This window comes from Hyaena hyaena, unplaced genomic scaffold, assembly GCF_003009895.1.
Source record: "Hyaena hyaena isolate Hyena2069 unplaced genomic scaffold, ASM300989v1 scaffold_123, whole genome shotgun sequence".
In the NCBI taxonomy this organism is placed as follows: Eukaryota; Metazoa; Chordata; class Mammalia; order Carnivora; family Hyaenidae; genus Hyaena; species Hyaena hyaena.
Window position 1 is genome coordinate 2,144,606 of NW_024080756.1, and position 17,299 is coordinate 2,161,904.

At 38.6% G+C, this 17,299-nt stretch overlaps 1 protein-coding gene across 2 annotated transcripts in view; it reads left to right on the top strand.

Moving 5' to 3' along the window:
- The window catches only part of AFG1L (AFG1 like ATPase), a 193,709-nt gene continuing 176,410 nt past the window's right edge, over positions 1-17,299 (top strand). For both annotated transcript variants that reach the window (XM_039237448.1, XM_039237449.1), the window contains exon 1: positions 1-426. In XM_039237448.1, the coding sequence (XP_039093379.1) occupies positions 291-426 (136 nt within the window). In that variant the 5' untranslated portion in view covers positions 1-290. The remainder of the gene's footprint in view (positions 427-17,299) is intronic.

Genomic DNA, 17,299 nt, shown 5'->3' on the forward strand with positions numbered 1-17,299 from the left:
GCGCAGCCTTGCCCTTCTCCCCGAGCCCTTCCCTCCCTTAGCTCTGCTCCGCCTCCGGCGCTGCCGCATTTCATTCTGGGAGTCGTAGTTTGGCCGGCAGCGCCCGGAAGGACGGAAGGGCACCGGTGTCTAGCCGGTCCTCTTGCTACCAGGGGTCGCGTTTCTTCTTCTGCTCCCTTTCGTTCTCTCCTGCGTACCTTCTGTGAGCACGGCTTCCTCTGTCTGTGCCACCGTTTCTCTTTTGGGTTCCAATAAAGTTTTCCTCTTCCTCCCTTTGTACAGAGCTCAAGATGGCGGCCTCCTGGTCGCCCTTGGTTACGCTGCGCTTAGTGCAGAGCCGCCTGAGAGGGAGATGTGTTGGGTGCGGGGCCTGGGCTGCTGCTCTCGCCCCTCCGGCCACCGCCCCTGGAAACACCTTTTGGAAAGGTCAGTGACTGTGCCATGAGTAGGCCGAGCCGACTGCATATGACCGGGGAAGCCTCGGGTCAGTCACCGTCTATCTCCCCCAGTTGCCTCCTGGTTTCACGGTTTTCGGAACTAAGGGTCCCTGGAGAGGAGTTTCAGCCTCTCTTGTCTTTGGGTGTCCATGAAGGAGCCCTGAGCAATGAGGAAGCTGACCCAGAGCGACTTTCATTTTGAGGTCAGAGGTCAACTCAGAGTTTGTTCCTTACAGGCTGTCAGAGTTACCACTTGGTGAGCCCAGGTGTGGGAGTGCCTGGCTGGAATGGGTGCAAATACGGGATCGGGGTCTGGGGCCCCTTATACCTGCGCCTTCCCTATTCTCCAGGCTGGTGACCCTGCACTGAATCTAAAGCCGAACGTGGGACTTAGGCAGGCCCCGCTGGCCCTGGGGATTCTGGGAACGCAAGTGTGCAAGCTTTCTCAGATTGAGGGATCAATTCTTGTTCTTTTCAAGTCACTAGAGGCCTTAGTGGGGTATATTTTGTTACCAGGCTTGCTCATTCATTCATTCATTCATTCATTCAAATTGTTACGTGTTCAGGAGTGAATGAACATATATTATGAGTAACCAGGTCCCAGGAGTACTGATTTTGCTGCTATATTCATATACTCTCATTAACCTACAGCCTACTTAAAAGCAAGGACCAAGTGTCTTGTTTCTTCAGCATAGTGTTAGTTCCTGATGGGCAAGATACATTTTTTTGAATGAATGAATGATTTTATTCTTGTTGTCTCTTCCATCCACATACTGTTTTCTTTTCTCTCATCTCCACCCCTTCTTCTGTGTCTTAATCAAATTGATTCTCATTGGCTCATTTAGCTAAACCCCTATCAGTCTTAAGTTGTTACCATCAATAGAGTTGAAATTAATACTAGAACTCTGATTAAGTCACCTTAGGTGGTTTTTTTTTTGGCAGTTTCACATAATCTGCTTACTACATAATGGAATATTTTGGTAGCATAAAGGTTGGGTCATAATATAAGCTTTATTATTTTTATTTTGGGAATAGATAATAAAAACAGATGATACAAGAAATATAGTAAAATATTAAGACTATTCCATCCCTGTCCCTTAGCCACTTAATTTTTCTCCCAGAGGCAACCTCTAATACTAGTTTCTTATGTATTCTTCCAGAGACATTCTGTGTATGTACAAACATATATGTATATAAGCATCTATATTTTAAAAATAAAATAGAAGTGGTAACATATACACACTCCTCTGTACCTTTCTTTTTCATTTAATATATCTTGGAGATCATTGCATATCAATACATTTAGAACAGCCTGATTTTAAATGGTTGAAATAGAATTCTATTCTGTGCATGTACCATAATTTATGAAAATTAAGATGTAAGGAACATCATCACAATAATATGCAGTATCCTAAGTGCTTTCTACATTCATTATCTCATTTAATTCTCATTATCCTCATTTTGGGGATGATGAATCCACGGTTGCAGAAGTTATGTGGCTAGTTAAGTGTCAGAACTTTTGGTTTCAAGTAAAGGCTGTATTTGGATTTATATCTGACTGCAAAGGCTTTGCTATGAACAAAGCCTGTACTCAAATTTTTAAAAAAATAATAAAATCAAGATTTTATTTTTATTTATTTATTATTATTTATTTATTTATTCAGAATTATCATTTGGAATTTCAAAACTTACCAGTAACCAAGGGGTTAATGGGACTAATTACAGCTTCAGGCTAATAAGTGCTGCTGCAACTTTTCCTCCAGGCCTTTTCCCTTTGCCTTTAAATTTCCCTCCTTCTTTGGGGAAGTGGATTTGAGGCTTGCTCTCCCATTTCCTTGTTTGGTTACCTTTCAAGTAAACCCTTTTCTCGCTGCATACTTGATGTCTCAGTGATTGCCTTTGCTGTAAGTTGGGTAGCCAAATCTGGGTTCGGTTACAGATTTGGCAAGTGAGCCAAGACTTTTTTGCCTGCCCCTGTTTCGTTTGTTGGCCCCTAGCTGGTGATGGGGGCCCGGTGACAGGTTCTTTGCCCTAGGGACTGTCCCTGGGTCCTACTCTACTTGGGTACCTCTGACCTTCGGTGTCTAATTTTCACTCTTGTGGCAAGGAAATGTTTTTTTGGCTTCAGTTTGAATAGATGTCTCTTGGTGACTACTTCGTGTGTGTGACGGACAGCATGTGAGTTTCTCCATTTGGTTTGGCTCTCAGATTTCTTCCTCCCATTTGGTTGCCTTCAAATAGTGGGATTTGATTCTCTTAGCCTCCTTTCTTGCTTAAGAAAAGCCTGACTAGGCAGCCATTTGGTTCAGTCAGTGAAGCTCTGATTTTTAGGGAGGAACTAGAAACTAAGAAGCCATTTGATTCAGTCTGTGAAACCTCAAATTGTGGGGAGGAACTGATGTTCCTCTGGACTTAATTTCTGCTTTTGTTGTTGCTGTAGATTTTGGTATTTTTGAATAAAACCAGCCGTGTTCTAATTGAAAAATTGGAAATGACAATTTGATCCCCACATGCAGCCTTTTGGGCTGGATTCAAAATTGGCCATTCTTCAAACCATGAGAGACTCTTGAATGCTGACAAAAACTGAGGACTGATGGATGTGGGGGGGAGAGGGGGATGGGCATGGAGGAGGGCACTTTGGGGATGAGCACTGAGTGTTATGTGGAAACTAATTTGACAATAAACTATTTGTAAAAAAAAAAAACAAAAAACAAAATTGGCCATTCTTTTTTTGCAACACTGCTTGGCCATATCCATTAATTATAATATCATATTGCAATTACGTTTGGGTTGTAAAAGGGGATATTTGGAAATTGGGCCTTTAAGATTTTGTTGAATCGTGTCTATTTGTATGTGTGTCCATGTATGTTGTACATGTGAGATATTTTGTCTACCTCCGGATGTTATTGCTGAAGTTAATTTGTAAAAGGGCTCTATTTAGTTGGTTTAAAGGCAAGTGCTTATAAGAATTGGGCATTCTAAGACTCAGAAAGATAGACTGTATGCTAACTAACTTGGATGTAAATTAAAAAAAATTAAGGAGCGCCTGGGTGGCTCAGTCGGTTAAGTGTCCGACTTCGGCTCGGGTAATGATCTCATGGTTTGTGGGTTTGAGCCCCACGTCAGGCTCTGTGCTGACAGCTAGCTCAGAGCCTGGAGCCTGTTTCAGATTCTGTATCTCCCTCTCTCTCTGACCCTCCCCTGTTCGTGCTGTCTCTCTCTCTCTCTCAGAAATAAATTAAAACATTAAAAAAAAAAAAAAAAACTCAGAAAGGTAGAAACTAACCCAGGCATCTTTAAAGTTCATGTTATCTTGTAAAATATTCGGTGTTAAGGCTAATTCAAGGTTATTGGTTTAAAAAAAAAACAGACATGTCTTTAGAGTTATCAGATTAAATGTAAACTTTTTTTCTGCCTGTCTTTACTGAAAGTCAAATCAATTCATCCTCTCTCCATTGCAAGACTTGTCAGAAAAGAAAAAATTAAAATTGAACTTTGTCTAATGCCTCATGAAGTTTTATGAGTATTCTAATAAATAGATATAAATAATTTTAATAAATGTAATTAGGACTACTGGAAATAATAAGGTAGGCAACTCTGTGAGGAAAGTGAGACTGGTTATTATTATTTTTTTAATGTTTTATTTATTTTTGAGAGAGAGAGAGAGAGACAGCATGAGCAGGGGAGGGTCAGAGAAAGAAGGAGGCAGAGAATCTGAAGCAAGCTCCAGGCTCTGAACTAGCTGTCAGCACAGAGCCCAGTGCGGGGCTCGAACTGCGAGATCATGACCTGAGCCAAAGTCAGACGCTTAACCAACTGAGCCTCCCAGGTGCCCCGAGACTGGTTATTTTTTTATAAGAAGAATTAAAAATAATTTTTTTAAAGTTTATTTTTGAGAGCGAGGAAGAAAACATGCATGCTAGTGGGGGAGGGGCAGAGAGGGATACAGAAGATCTGAAGCAGTCTCCCTGCTATCAGCACAGAGCCCCATGTGGGTCTCAAACTCATGAACTGTGAGATCATGACCTGAACCAAGATCAAGAGTTAGATGCTTAACTGACTGAACCACGCAGGCACCCTATTGTTATTATTTTTAAATGGTTATTTATTTTGGGTGAAAGGTCGGGGGTGGGGGTTGGGGAGAGCAGGAGAGCACACATGCACTGGGGAGGAGCAGAGAGAAAGGGAGAGAGAGAATCCCAAACCGGCTCCATGCATCAGCACAGAGCCCAATGTGGGACTCAATCCCATGACCTTGAGATCACGACCTGAGCAGATATCAAGAGTCAGACACTTAACTACCTGAATGGATGCAGGCACCATCCAGGTGCCCTGCAAGAATAGTTATTTAAAGAGGGAAAACTTAGGACAAAATATGAATATGAAAAGTTAAGTTGTAGAAGGTTTATGAGAAAGACTTTTTGGAAAAGAATTTTGTGCATGGCCTGGACTAAGATTAGTAGTAGATTAGAATGTAAAGAAGTTTATCAGAGATCAAAATCTGGGGAAAGAGAAGGGACCATAAGAGAGCAAGATTAGGCAGAAGTTGAGCTGTGATAAAACATCAACAGAAGCCCTAACTGATTCTCTGAGGAATTCCAAAAGTTGGATTATCCTTCAGAACCATCCCAAATTGGGACAAAAGGGCTGGACTTTTATAACAGTGATTGAACATGACCACCTGGGGAGAGGGTGTATCTTTGGCAATTCAGCTGTCTTCAGTCAAGGCAATCCCTGGTGGCCTCTGAGAGTTGAGGACTGTTGGGAGTACTCTTACAGCTAAGAGTCCTTCATTCCTGATGGAGATATGTTTATGGATGGTAACAGTTTTAATAACCAAAGACCATGAAGAGCTGGATGCAGCGATGACCCATCAGCTATTGTCCATTGCTGAAGACATCAGAAATTGTACTGATTGCCCAAGCGAACAATTGGGCAGAGTAAGTTGCCAAGTTACCAAAGACTCTAAAACCTTCTATAATGACTTCAGTACCAGACATAGACTTAACTAAATATCAACCTAGTATTCCTGGGAGAATTTCAGAAGAGCTAAGGAATGGGAATTTGGACACTATGTTGCCATAAAACCAGCTGGATGAATCCTAATCTCAGAATATTTTATGGAATGATTAACCATATTCACCGAAGCACCCACTGTAGATAAGGTGCTACTCTTTAGTGGATCCAGAAGTATACTGTGCGTCCCAATCCTCAGAGAGCTGTTAAAATGTCATTTGTGCTAAAAACAATCCTGATATTTGTGTTAAAAACAATCCTAAGACTGGCCCCCACCAGTCCTAAAAGGTGTGCAACAGGCACCAAACCTGGAGAAACCTGGCAAGTAGACTTTACCATTATGCCAAAAACAACAGGTAATTTTTTTTTTAAGTACTAGCTTCATTTATATTTATTTATTTTTTATTTTTGAGAGAGAGGGAGAGAGAGAACTTGTGTGTGCAGTGGAGGAGCAAGTGGCAGGAGCAGAGAGCAAATCAGAATTTTTTTTTTTAAATGTTTTATTTATTTCTAGGAGAGAGAGAGAGAGAGAGACAGCGTGAGCAGGGGAGGGCCAGAGAGAGGGAGTCACAGACTGAAACAGGCTCCAGGCTCTGAGCTGGCAGCACAGAGCCCGATGCGGGGCTCGAACCCACGAACTGTGAGATCATGACCTAAGCGAAAGTCGGACGCTTAACCGACTAAGCCACCCAGGCGCCCCACAAATGAGAATTTTAAGCAGCGTCCACATTCATTGCAGAACCTGACTTGGAGCTCAGTTTCTGACTGAACCACGTAGGTGCCCAAGGGCAGGTAGTTTTTGATATTTGTTAATATATGTAGACGCCTGTATAAGTTGTGTTGAAACTTTTCCATGCTGTTCAGAGGCCTCGTCAGAGTTCGTCAAAAACACTTTTAAGCAAAATTATTCCTAGCTTTGGACTGTCACTAACAATTCAGAGCAACAATGGAGCGGCATTTGTGGTAAAAATCATACAAGCAGTGTTGAGTGTTTCCTTTTAGATCTAAGTGTATCTTCATTTAACATAATGTTTAACATCCTTCTAGTTAAGGGGAAACATTTATTAGTGATTTGAGTGGCCATCGTGTGGGTAAAAAATGCCTCACATTTGCTAATTCAGTTGGAGTCTTGTGTTTAGAGTATGTGTGTTGAGTTGGGAGGAAGTGAATGAAATGGGGTCCCAAGCCCTTGAATAGCTCACAGTCTTGGAGGGGAGATGAAATTTTAAGAGCCAACATTTATTGAACCTTTTCTGTGTTCCAGGTCATCACTGGCCATTTCTTTTCCTCATAGTTTAATCTTCATAAAAGTCCTGTAAAATACTTGTTAGCTCTATTTCATAGATGAATAAATAGGCATGGCCACCCAGCTGAGATTTGAACACAGGTACTTTTTGCTCTAGAAGCACAAACTTAATCCTTATCTTCCAGCTCTTTAACATAACAGTGAACATTAATGACCCATCATTTCGGTTCATCTTAAGTATTGAAGGACTACAGAGGACAAGCAGTTCTGCTTGGAAAGGGGAGGGTGCTGTAGCACAAGCGTAGAAGTGAGCTGTACATGGCCCTTATTGGTTTATAGGCCCTCAGGGAGAGTGGCTAGAGATGAAACTGGGAAGATGGGCTGGCTCTGGTTAAAAGTCCTGTATGGTATGCGAAGATGTCTAGGCTCAATGAGATGCTGGTGGAGGTTTCATATGAAGAAAAGTGATCAGATCTGTTTTAGCATGATTATTCTTATTGCCGCCTGAAAACGGATCAGGAATGCCTAGGTGCGGAACATTGGAAGCATGATGGTTATTTAGGAGGAAATTGTGGTTCGGGAGAGAACCTTTCAAGGCCTGAATTACTGCTGTGGTGAGGTAGAGAGCTGGGCATCAAAGTGGGGGCGGAATTCAGAGGCACTTGCTTGGTAAAATTGCCAGGTTTTGGGGGAGATGAGGAAAGAGAAGGGTTAGGATCAATTCAGGTTTCCTAGTTTGGGTAATGTGATGGCATCACCATCCATCAAGGCAATCAAACCAAACAAAAAGTAGGGCTAGAGGTATTTTAGGGAGAGATTCCATTTTGGACTTGTTAAATTAGAGGTGGTTATGACAGTCCCAGGTAAATAAGTTTAATTAGTTGGTGGGAAATATAGAGGCCTGAGACTGAGAAAGGAAATATGAGGTGTCAAGAACCATGAGAATGTTCTAAGTTCTAATGTTCTAATAATACTAAGCTGGACGTATTGTTTTTGTAGAGTGCAAAGGAGAAAAGTTTGAGGATGAGTCCTCAAAAGAAAACTGACATCTTATGAGAAGAAAATGGCCTTATCAGAGAGCATTAAGAGAGGTCCAAGGAAAACTAGAAGAGAAGCCAAAGAGGAGAATGTGTTTCTAGGTTTTCTAAAACTGAAAATTAGCATGCCTGAAAATTCTATTTAAACTAGCTTTGGAAATTAAGTTTGTTTCATAGAGGCAAGGTAATCTGAGAGTCACATCTTGTGATTTCTTCTTATGATAGAGTCTTTTTGTATCTCAGTGTTGTATTTTTAGGTGTCTGTTACATGATGACTCATATTTACCTTTGGCTCCACAATCTCTTCTTTACTACACGTATACACGAGATCTCCATTAGGGATCAATATGGGAACTAATGTACCTCAGCCACACGAATTGGTATAATTTATTTGTAGTATATATTAGTGATTAAGAAAATGGGCTCTGGACTTTACTACTCAAATAGATGAATACCCTTATGTGAAACTTCATGTTTCTTGGATTTTCATTAACATCTATTATTATATTAGGGAAGAATGGTCATGCCTATTCCTGAGACTAATAACTTTATAATAGTTGTTTCTTCCAAATAGTTTTTAAAAAGCGTAGCACAGCCTATTACATAGGCATAGCTGGTGCCCTAGATGTAGTTCTGGAGTGGTAGGAGGGGCAGATGAAATAAGGTGTGTCTAAGAATAGAACCGATAGAAAGGAATGTAAGAGGTCCAGAAATGGGTGATTGAGCCACTGTAGATTAGCACTGCTTTATACCTCAAGAGCGTCATTGTCTTTGCTTAAGAAAATAATATTTAAATGGGGTATAACTGTTTTTATTGATTTGTCTTTTTACAAAAAGTACCACAGAAATAATAGGTGTTAAGACTCTGGAAACTGGTAGTTCAGTCTTGGGCTCAGTATAGTGATATGCTCCATAAATTCTCTGGCAAGTGACTTAAGCCTCTGCTTAAAAATATCTAACACTTGTTTTCCTAGGTCACTCATATTTTTCATTGACCTGTATCTAATATTCGTCCTAATTTGTCTCTTATAAACCTTTTGAATATGTCAGTTCTTACTCCTGTGTTACGTCTTCCTTACCTAAGGTCCTTGATTGAGGCCCCCTTTCTGCATCTACTCTGCTGCAGGTACCAGATACTTTAATCTCCAGAATCGTTTTTGTAGCTTTTCTTTACTGTCCTGCTCATGCTGCCTTATTTCTTCTCTTCATTGAACCCATTCTGGGAGTTACTTTTTAACATATTATCTATTCATATACTTTTTAAAAAAATGTTTATTTATTTTGAGAGAGACCGATGGAGTGCAAGCTGGGGAGGGGCAGAGAGAGAGGGAGAGAGAGAATCCCAAGCAAGCTCTGTGCTATTAGCACAGAGCCTAATGTGGGCTTGAACTGACCAATCGAACCATGAGATCATGACCTGAGCTGAAATCAAGAGCCAGACACTTAACACCGGATGCTTAACTGACTGAACCACCCAGGCACCTCTATCTATCCATATTCTTCTTCTTTTTAAAAAAATGTTTATTTTGAGAGAGAGAGAGAAATATATAGATAGAAAAAGAACATGAACCAGGCGGGGCAGAGAGAGAGAGAGAGAGAGAGAGAGAGAGAGAGAGAGAGAGAGACAAGGAATCTGAAGCAGGCTCCAGGCTCTGGAGCTGTCAGCACAGAGCCCAACACAGGGCTCAGACTTGTGAACTGGGAGATCATGATCTGAGCCAAAGTCAGACACTTAACTGACTGAGCTGCCCAGTCTATCCATAGTGGGTAGCCACCCAGGTTATTCATAGATACCCACGTGTTTATCCATATTCTTGACTGGGTGGCAGTTTTCAATAACTTTTATTTTTATTATTTTATTTTATTTTATATTTTTAAAATTTTTTAATGTTTTTATTTATTATTGAGAGACAGAGCATGAGCATGGGAGGGGCAGAGAGAGGGGGAGACACAGAATCTGAAGGAGGCTTCAGGCTCTGAGCTGTCAGCGCAGAGCCCAATGCAGGTCTCCAACTCACAAACTATGAGATCACGAGCTAAGCTGAAGTCAGAAGCTCAACCGACTGAGTCACACAGGTGCTCCTTCAACAACTTTTAAAGCCTGAATGTGTAATTCTTTTAGAGTAGTTCTTTCATAGCTTCATAATGCAGCTATATCTTAAATGTAAACCATGTAGATTACATTAAAAATTCTTATATGTATGTGTGTGAGTGTATAAAATTTAAAGTAAATGAACATAACAAATAGATGTTATTTTTCTTTATCATTTGAAAGAAAATAGATCTCTTAAGTCTCATTATTAAATAGTGTATGAACAGGGTGAATATTAAGGAGTTACTCAGTATGCTAGGCCATGCCTATAATTACTTCAGAATAGCTTTATTCAGATTTTTAGGCGGAATTTTACTGATTTGTTATCATGAAATTTAAAGTACTGTTTTTTTCCTTTTGTAAAGTTATACACTGGCACATTAAGATTAACTAGCTTCTAAAGGAAAAGAGTGATAACCTGCAAGCATTTAGTTTTAATTTTCATAATTTTTCTATTTAAATCAAAAGCACCCTTTTAAAGCCCCTAAATCAGCCTTTTATAAATAAAGTAAATCATCTTGTGATGCATTCCTTGATGATGGCTTATGTTGTTTTTCTAAAGAAAGAGTTTAATTAAGATTTGATTTTCTTCTATTCTGCACTTTGTTTATTCATCACTAAATCAAACATAGGTCTTTAATGTCACTGGTAAGTCTGACTTTTAGGGTCATTGATGACCATTGCAGTTTTCAACAAAACAGCTGAATATTTATCTTTCAGATATGATTTAGAACATAATAAAGAATAAGTGGGCTGCCTGATGACCTTAGTATGGGCTTCTGTCATTGTAGGAGAAAATTTCTGGTCAGTGGCCACTGTTTACAATTTGTTAAAATCAACACAAATGTACAAATAACTCATGAATAATTGTGAACACAGTATTTGGTTGTTTAATAAATATGCATTAAAAATCTAATTACAGTAATGAAGTTTACAGCTGAAATTTTAATCCAGCCCTTTAGAAATATTAAATGTGCTTTTCCTGATTGTGCATTTTCCTCACAGCAGTTGGGTAAACATTTTAAACTGGAAATCTAAATTTCTTATATAGTTTTGATTTCATTTAACTAAGCATGTGTTCTTTCTGGCACCAAGCTTCTTCCTCTTTGTGAGGAAGTGAAGCTCCTTTTATTCTATAACTGTTACTTTGAAGAATTTTGATCAGTTCTGTCTTAGGGCTGATGAACATATGGAATACCAGATGAATAATAAAATGTGGCCTGGAAAGACTAGATGGTGATTTTGGTTTCATTTGTTGTATTGAGACAGTCATTTAATTGGTATTTCCATTTTCTCATCTGTAGAATGGGATTAATTATCCTAAATCTACCTTCCTTAAGGTCATTTATGAGGCTCAAATAAGCTACTACGTGAGAAAGTAATTTGAAAACTGTAAGAACGGTTATATAAATGTGGAACTATGCTGGCAGTAATTGAAATATTATTAAAATACCAGAGGTGGTAGATTCCAGTCAGTGAACAGAAATAGAATGAATTCAACTCTCGATAGACTTACTGGAATCATTTTAACTTGAAGGGAAGACTCTGTTATATTAACAATGGCAAAGAACCCAGTCTGATTTCAGTGCTTTGAATTCTAGAAAATAAGTGTTTGATTTTTTTTTTTAAAGATTGTGGAAAGGGCCTCTGTAGGTAATCAGGGATGGTTTTTGTCTTCCTGGACTTAACTACCTTTTCTCTGGATACTCTGAATACCTCAAGGTTCTTTGTTATGAACCTGTTGAAGAAACCTTTTGAAGTTTGATTTATTAGTATGCATGTAAACTGTTGTCATTTAGTAAGAAATTGATACTGTTTTCAAAAGTAACTCAATTAGTTGCAAATTATTTGCTGTGAAGAAGATGTAAAGATAATATTCTATAGAATCATAGAATATTAAAGCTGAAGAAGACCTCTGGGTCATGTAGTCAAAGGATGTTAGATAGCCTTGTAGTTTCTGCCTTAACTGTTTCCTTAATTTTTGGAGAGCCCTACATGTTACAAAATTCTTTTTTTTAAGTTAAATTAAATTTATTTCTTTTAAGCAATCTCTGCACCCAACATGGGGCTTGAACTCACAACCATGCGGTCAAGAGTTGCATGCTCTTCTGACAGAGCAGCCAGGTGCCCATAGAAAATTCTTTAAGTAGACTGGGGTGCCTGGGTGGCTCTGCTGGTTGGGTGGTTGGGCATCCGACTTCAGCTCAGGTCATGATCTCCTGTCTCCTGGGTTTGAGTCCTCATCGGGCTCTGTGCTGACAGCTTAGAACCTGAAGCCTGCTTCAGATTCTGTGTCTCCCTCTCTCTGCCCCTCCCTGGGCTTGCATTATGTCTGTTTCTCTCAAAAATAAACATTAAAAAAATTATTTTTAGGGGCGCCTGGGTGGCTCATTCGGTTAAGCATACGACTTTGGCTCAGGTCATGATCTAATGGTTGGTGGGTTTGAGCGCCACATCGGGCTCTGTGCTGACAGCTCAGAGCCTGGACCCTGCTTCACTCTCTCTCTCTGACCCTCCCCTGCTCATGCTGTCTCTTTCTCTCTCTCAGAAATAAATTTAAAAAAATAAAAAAAATTCTTTAAGTAGACTGAAATTTGAGATTTTTCTTTACTTTCTCTCCATTCATCTTGAATCTTTCCCCAGGTACAACCTGTATAACTCTAGTCCTGATTGCACATGTGACAGTTCTTTAAACATATGAAGACTGATAATATCGTTCACTTATTTACTCATTTTTTCATTTATTCATCAGATTATTGCATGCTTCTTTGTCTTGATTTCATTTGACAACCTTTCAAACATTAAAGACTTAGATTTCCTCCATTCATTCATTTATTCCCCCAAGTATTTCTTAATGCCATCTATATGCTAGACCTAGGATGCTGAGATCTTGTTACTGTCTCTTCTCAATGTCAGCTGTCCCTTGTCCTATTGGTCAACTCTTATGAAATAGTTTCTAGATTCCTGGAATGACTTCCCTTCTTGAGATTACAGTCTACTTTTTTCTTTTTTTAATGTTGTTAATGTTTATTCTTGAGAGAGACAGGGCACAAGTGGGGGAAGGGCAGAGAGAGAGGAGACACAGAATCTGAAGCAGGCTCCAGGCTCTGAGCCATCAGCACAGAGCCCCACGCAGGGCTCAAACCCATGAACTGTGAGATCATGACCTGAACTGAAGTCAGACGCTCAACTGACTGAGCCACCCAGGCGCTCCTATAGCCTACTTTCTGAATGTCACTCTATAAATATGGCCCCTGTATCTCAATATATTCCTTCAGATCTGTCTGGCTGGAGTACTGTTGTAGGTTACCTTTCCTGTGTCCTGTTACATTCATGTCTCCCCTGAAGGCTCCTAGGGCTGTTAAGACCGATCTCCCCAATTTGTATTTGATTACCTTTTTTTTTTTTAAATGATATTTAATTACAAAATATAGTACATGTGCATAGTAGAAAATACAGAAAAAACAACTATTAAGTATACTTAAAAATTAAGTTACTGAGGTATAATATTCATTTAGAAAAGTACACAAATAATACATGTAAAGTCTACTGAATTTTCAAAAAGAGAATAGATCTGAAATAGAGGGCTGAATCAAGAAATAGAACATTTATAGAGCCCTAGGCAATTGTTGTAGACCCTCTTAGTCCCTAGCCTTTTACTTGCAATGGTAATCAACATCCTGATATATACATATATATTACTACTGATTTATTTTGCCTGTTTTTGAATTTTATGTAAATAGAATCACAATTCTAGCTTATTTCACTTAAAATTATGTTTGTGAGGTTCTTCAATCTTTTTTACACATATCAACTTAATTCATTTGCTGATATAACATGATATTGTATGATTATGTCACAATTTTCATAAAGGTCTTTTATTTTTTTAATTGTAGTTAAACATTAACACACAACATTATGGTAGTTCCAGGTGTACACTATAGTGATTAGACAACTCTATATGTTATGTTCACCAAAAGTGTAGCTACTATGTGTCATCATACAATGCTATTACAATACCATTGATTATATTCTCTGTATCTTTCGTCTTCATGACTTATATGATCGATAACTGGAAGCCTGTACCTTCCAATCCCCTGCACTCACTTTGCCCACCTTCTCTCCTTTGGAAACCACCAGTTCTGTGTTTATGGGTCTGTTACTGCTTTTTTTGCTTGTTCATTTGCTTTTTGGATTCCACTCATAAGTGAAATCATATGGTATTTGTATTTCTCTGCCTGACTTGTTTCACTAAGCATAATATTCTCAAGGTCCATCCATGTCATTGCAAATGGCAAGATCTCATTCTTTTTTATAGCTGAGTAATATTCCATTGTGTATATATACACCATATCTTTTTTATCTGTTCATCTATTGATGGACACTTAGGTTGCTCCATATTTTGGCTATTATAAATAATGCTTCAATAAACTAGGAGTACATATATTTTCTCAAATTAGTGTTTTTGTTTTCTTTGGATAAACACCTACTATGGAATTAACTGGGTCAATATGCATTTCTATTTTTAATCTTTTGAGTAACCTCCATACTGTTTCCCACAGTGGGTGTACCAATTTATATTTCTACCAACAGTGCATGAGCGTTCCCTTTTCTCTAGATCCTCACCAACACTTGTTATTTCCTGTCGTTTTGATACTAGCCACTCTGACTGATGTAAGGATTCTACCACAATTTTTAAATCCATTCTATAGTTTTAGATATTGGGGTTTCCAGTTTTTGGCTACTGCTATTCATAGTACTGCTGTGAATGTTTGTACAAAGTTTTTGGTGTATATATGTATGCTTTTTGTTGGGCAGATGCCTGAGAATTGGTGAATCATATATGTTCATCATTAGTAGATAAGGCCAGTTTTTCAAAATTATATCAGTATATATTTCTAGTAGCAGTATATGAGATTTCAAATGAATGCATCCTTGTCAATACTTGGTATTCTTTTTAATTGTAGTCACTACTAGATGTGTAGTGCTATCTCATTGTGGTTTTATTTTGCTTTTCCCTGTTGACTATTGAGGTTGATCACTCTTTTACATATTTACTGGACACTTGGATTTTGTAGGTGCTAGATATATAGTGAATTGAACAGACAACCTACCTGCTTGTAGCTTGCAGTCTAGTTGAGAGGGATAGACAAAATCGATAACAAAAATGTAAGTTAGGCCATGAAGACTTTTTTTTTTAAAGTATCTACTCATTGATCTTTTGGTCATAGTGTTTTATATTTATTTTCACATCCAGCAGGCAAGATTCCCTGCATTAATTTTCATGATTTTCTAAGGATTTTGGTAGAACTGCATTTAACCGACAAATTGTGAAGAATTGGCAATGTTGGTAAACTTGTGTGTGTTTCTAATATTAGCTTTATTTTTTCAAATTTTCATTTATGCCTTTGAGAAAGATTTTTATATGAATCTTACAAATTGATAATATTGTTCATCTTTATTGTAGGCTTTTTATTGTAATTGTAAGTAGCATCCTTTTTTTTCTCTTGTATTTTCCAACTGGTTATTGCTAGCATGTTAAGAAAATGAAACTGCCAAAATATTTTTCCAGTATCCTCCTTTTTTGGCTTAAGAGGGGGCATAATCAAGCTACTACATTCTTTAAAACTCCTAAGTGGCTTCCTATTGTTTTTGAGGTTAAGTTCAACCTGCTTATCATTGCAAGGCCCTGTGGCACCCAGTTCCTTTATAATTCTCTAGTAGCTCATCTCTTGCCCCATTCTGCCTTCTACTATATCTTAGCCGTATTGAACTTGTTTCATTTTCTTTAGTGTGTGCCATACTCTTGTGTTTCAGAGCCTGCTCAGGCCAATGCATCTCATTCCCTTCCTTCCTTCGTTCCTAACCTGGCTAACTCCTATTCATCCTTTTGCTCTCAACTGAAGTATCATTTCCTGAGTACCCTTAACTCCCTAGGCTAGGTTACTAGTTTTGGCTGTGATCTCCTAGCATCCTCCTCTTCCCTTTAGGTACTGTACTGTGTTACAGTTGTTTATCCACTTGTTTGTATCTCTCCCAGTGCACTGTCAGTATTTTGAGTGCAGTTACTGTATCTTTCCAGCTCACCACTGATTGTATAAGAAGTTTTTAGCACAGTGCTTTGTACTCTGGATGCTTTATAAATATTTGTTTATTTGCTGGTGGCTGAATTCTTCCCTTTGATAGGTTTTCAACTGATTCTTTTCAGTATAATTAAGTTTTTGAACTTAAATTCACCTTAGTTAAATTTTATGGTGGTACTTCATCTGATTTTGTAGCACATTAACATCATCTTGAATCAGGATTATGATCCAGCATTGATTTGTCTCCCAACTTTGTGTCCTCATCCTATTTGAGGGCTAGGTCATCATGTCTTTATTTAGTGCCAAATACATTAGTGTTTTGTTATCAAAGCTCAAAAAGGTACATATTTAAACCTGGCTTGTCAAAATTCTTGAAAACCCAACTATGTGAATTAGAAGGGCTTTTAGATTTATAAGGAAAGGAACTTCTTTCTTGTAACACTTTGTTTTGGGGCTTTTAATAGAAAAGGCTGCTGCTGGGACATTTTGGAAATGCCGTTTATTAGCAGAGGCAGGTTGAGCTCTGGCAGGGCCTGAGAGGATAGAGATCTAGGAGGAAGGGGGTTGGTGTTTGCTCCAGGAGGCTTGAGAACGTCATATTAGAGGGCCTGAGAGATGTTTGCGTTTTGATTTTCTGTTGCCTGGTTATGACAAGTGGGAGCACAGCCTTCACTTATCCATAGTATTATGGTTGTTTTAATGAGCGTGACGTCCTGGTGGTTTGGGTCACTTAGCTTCAGATCCTGGGTTGGCCATTCACTTAAGTTTTCTAACCTTTTAAGTTATTTTAGTTTCCTTATTTGTAAGGAATAATAATAGCTACCTCACCTTTTTTGAGAGAAGATAATGTATAGAAAATGCTGCCTGTGTGCTACCTACATAGTAGGCACTTTATAGTGTTAGTTTTCTTTACCATTCAGAATTCTGTCACTCATGAATTTTCAAATGAATCCAAGTTTCACAAAGAAAGCTTGAAGCTGTTAAAATCAACATAAAACTTACAGCTTTTCTGGGTTATATAACTACCTTTTCTAGTCTGTTGATTTTGTACAACTTCTTTGATTATTTTACTGCAGTAAACATACATAAAATATGTTTGGTCAGATTCATCACATTGTATTGAGTATTTCTAGATATATAATTACTTAGGTATGAACAATGCAAAAAGATTGTTACCTTGGAGACCCTGTATTTGTATCGTCGTGTCACCTTGAGTATCTTCGATTCTTTCCTTTAATCATAGGATTTTTTTTTAAATATTTTTTATTTATTTCTAGGAGAGAGAGAGAGAGAGCGTGAGCAGGGGACGGTCAGAGAGAGAGGGAGACACAGACTCTGAAATTGGCTCCAGGCTCTGAGCTGGCAGTCAGCACAGAGCCTGACGCGGG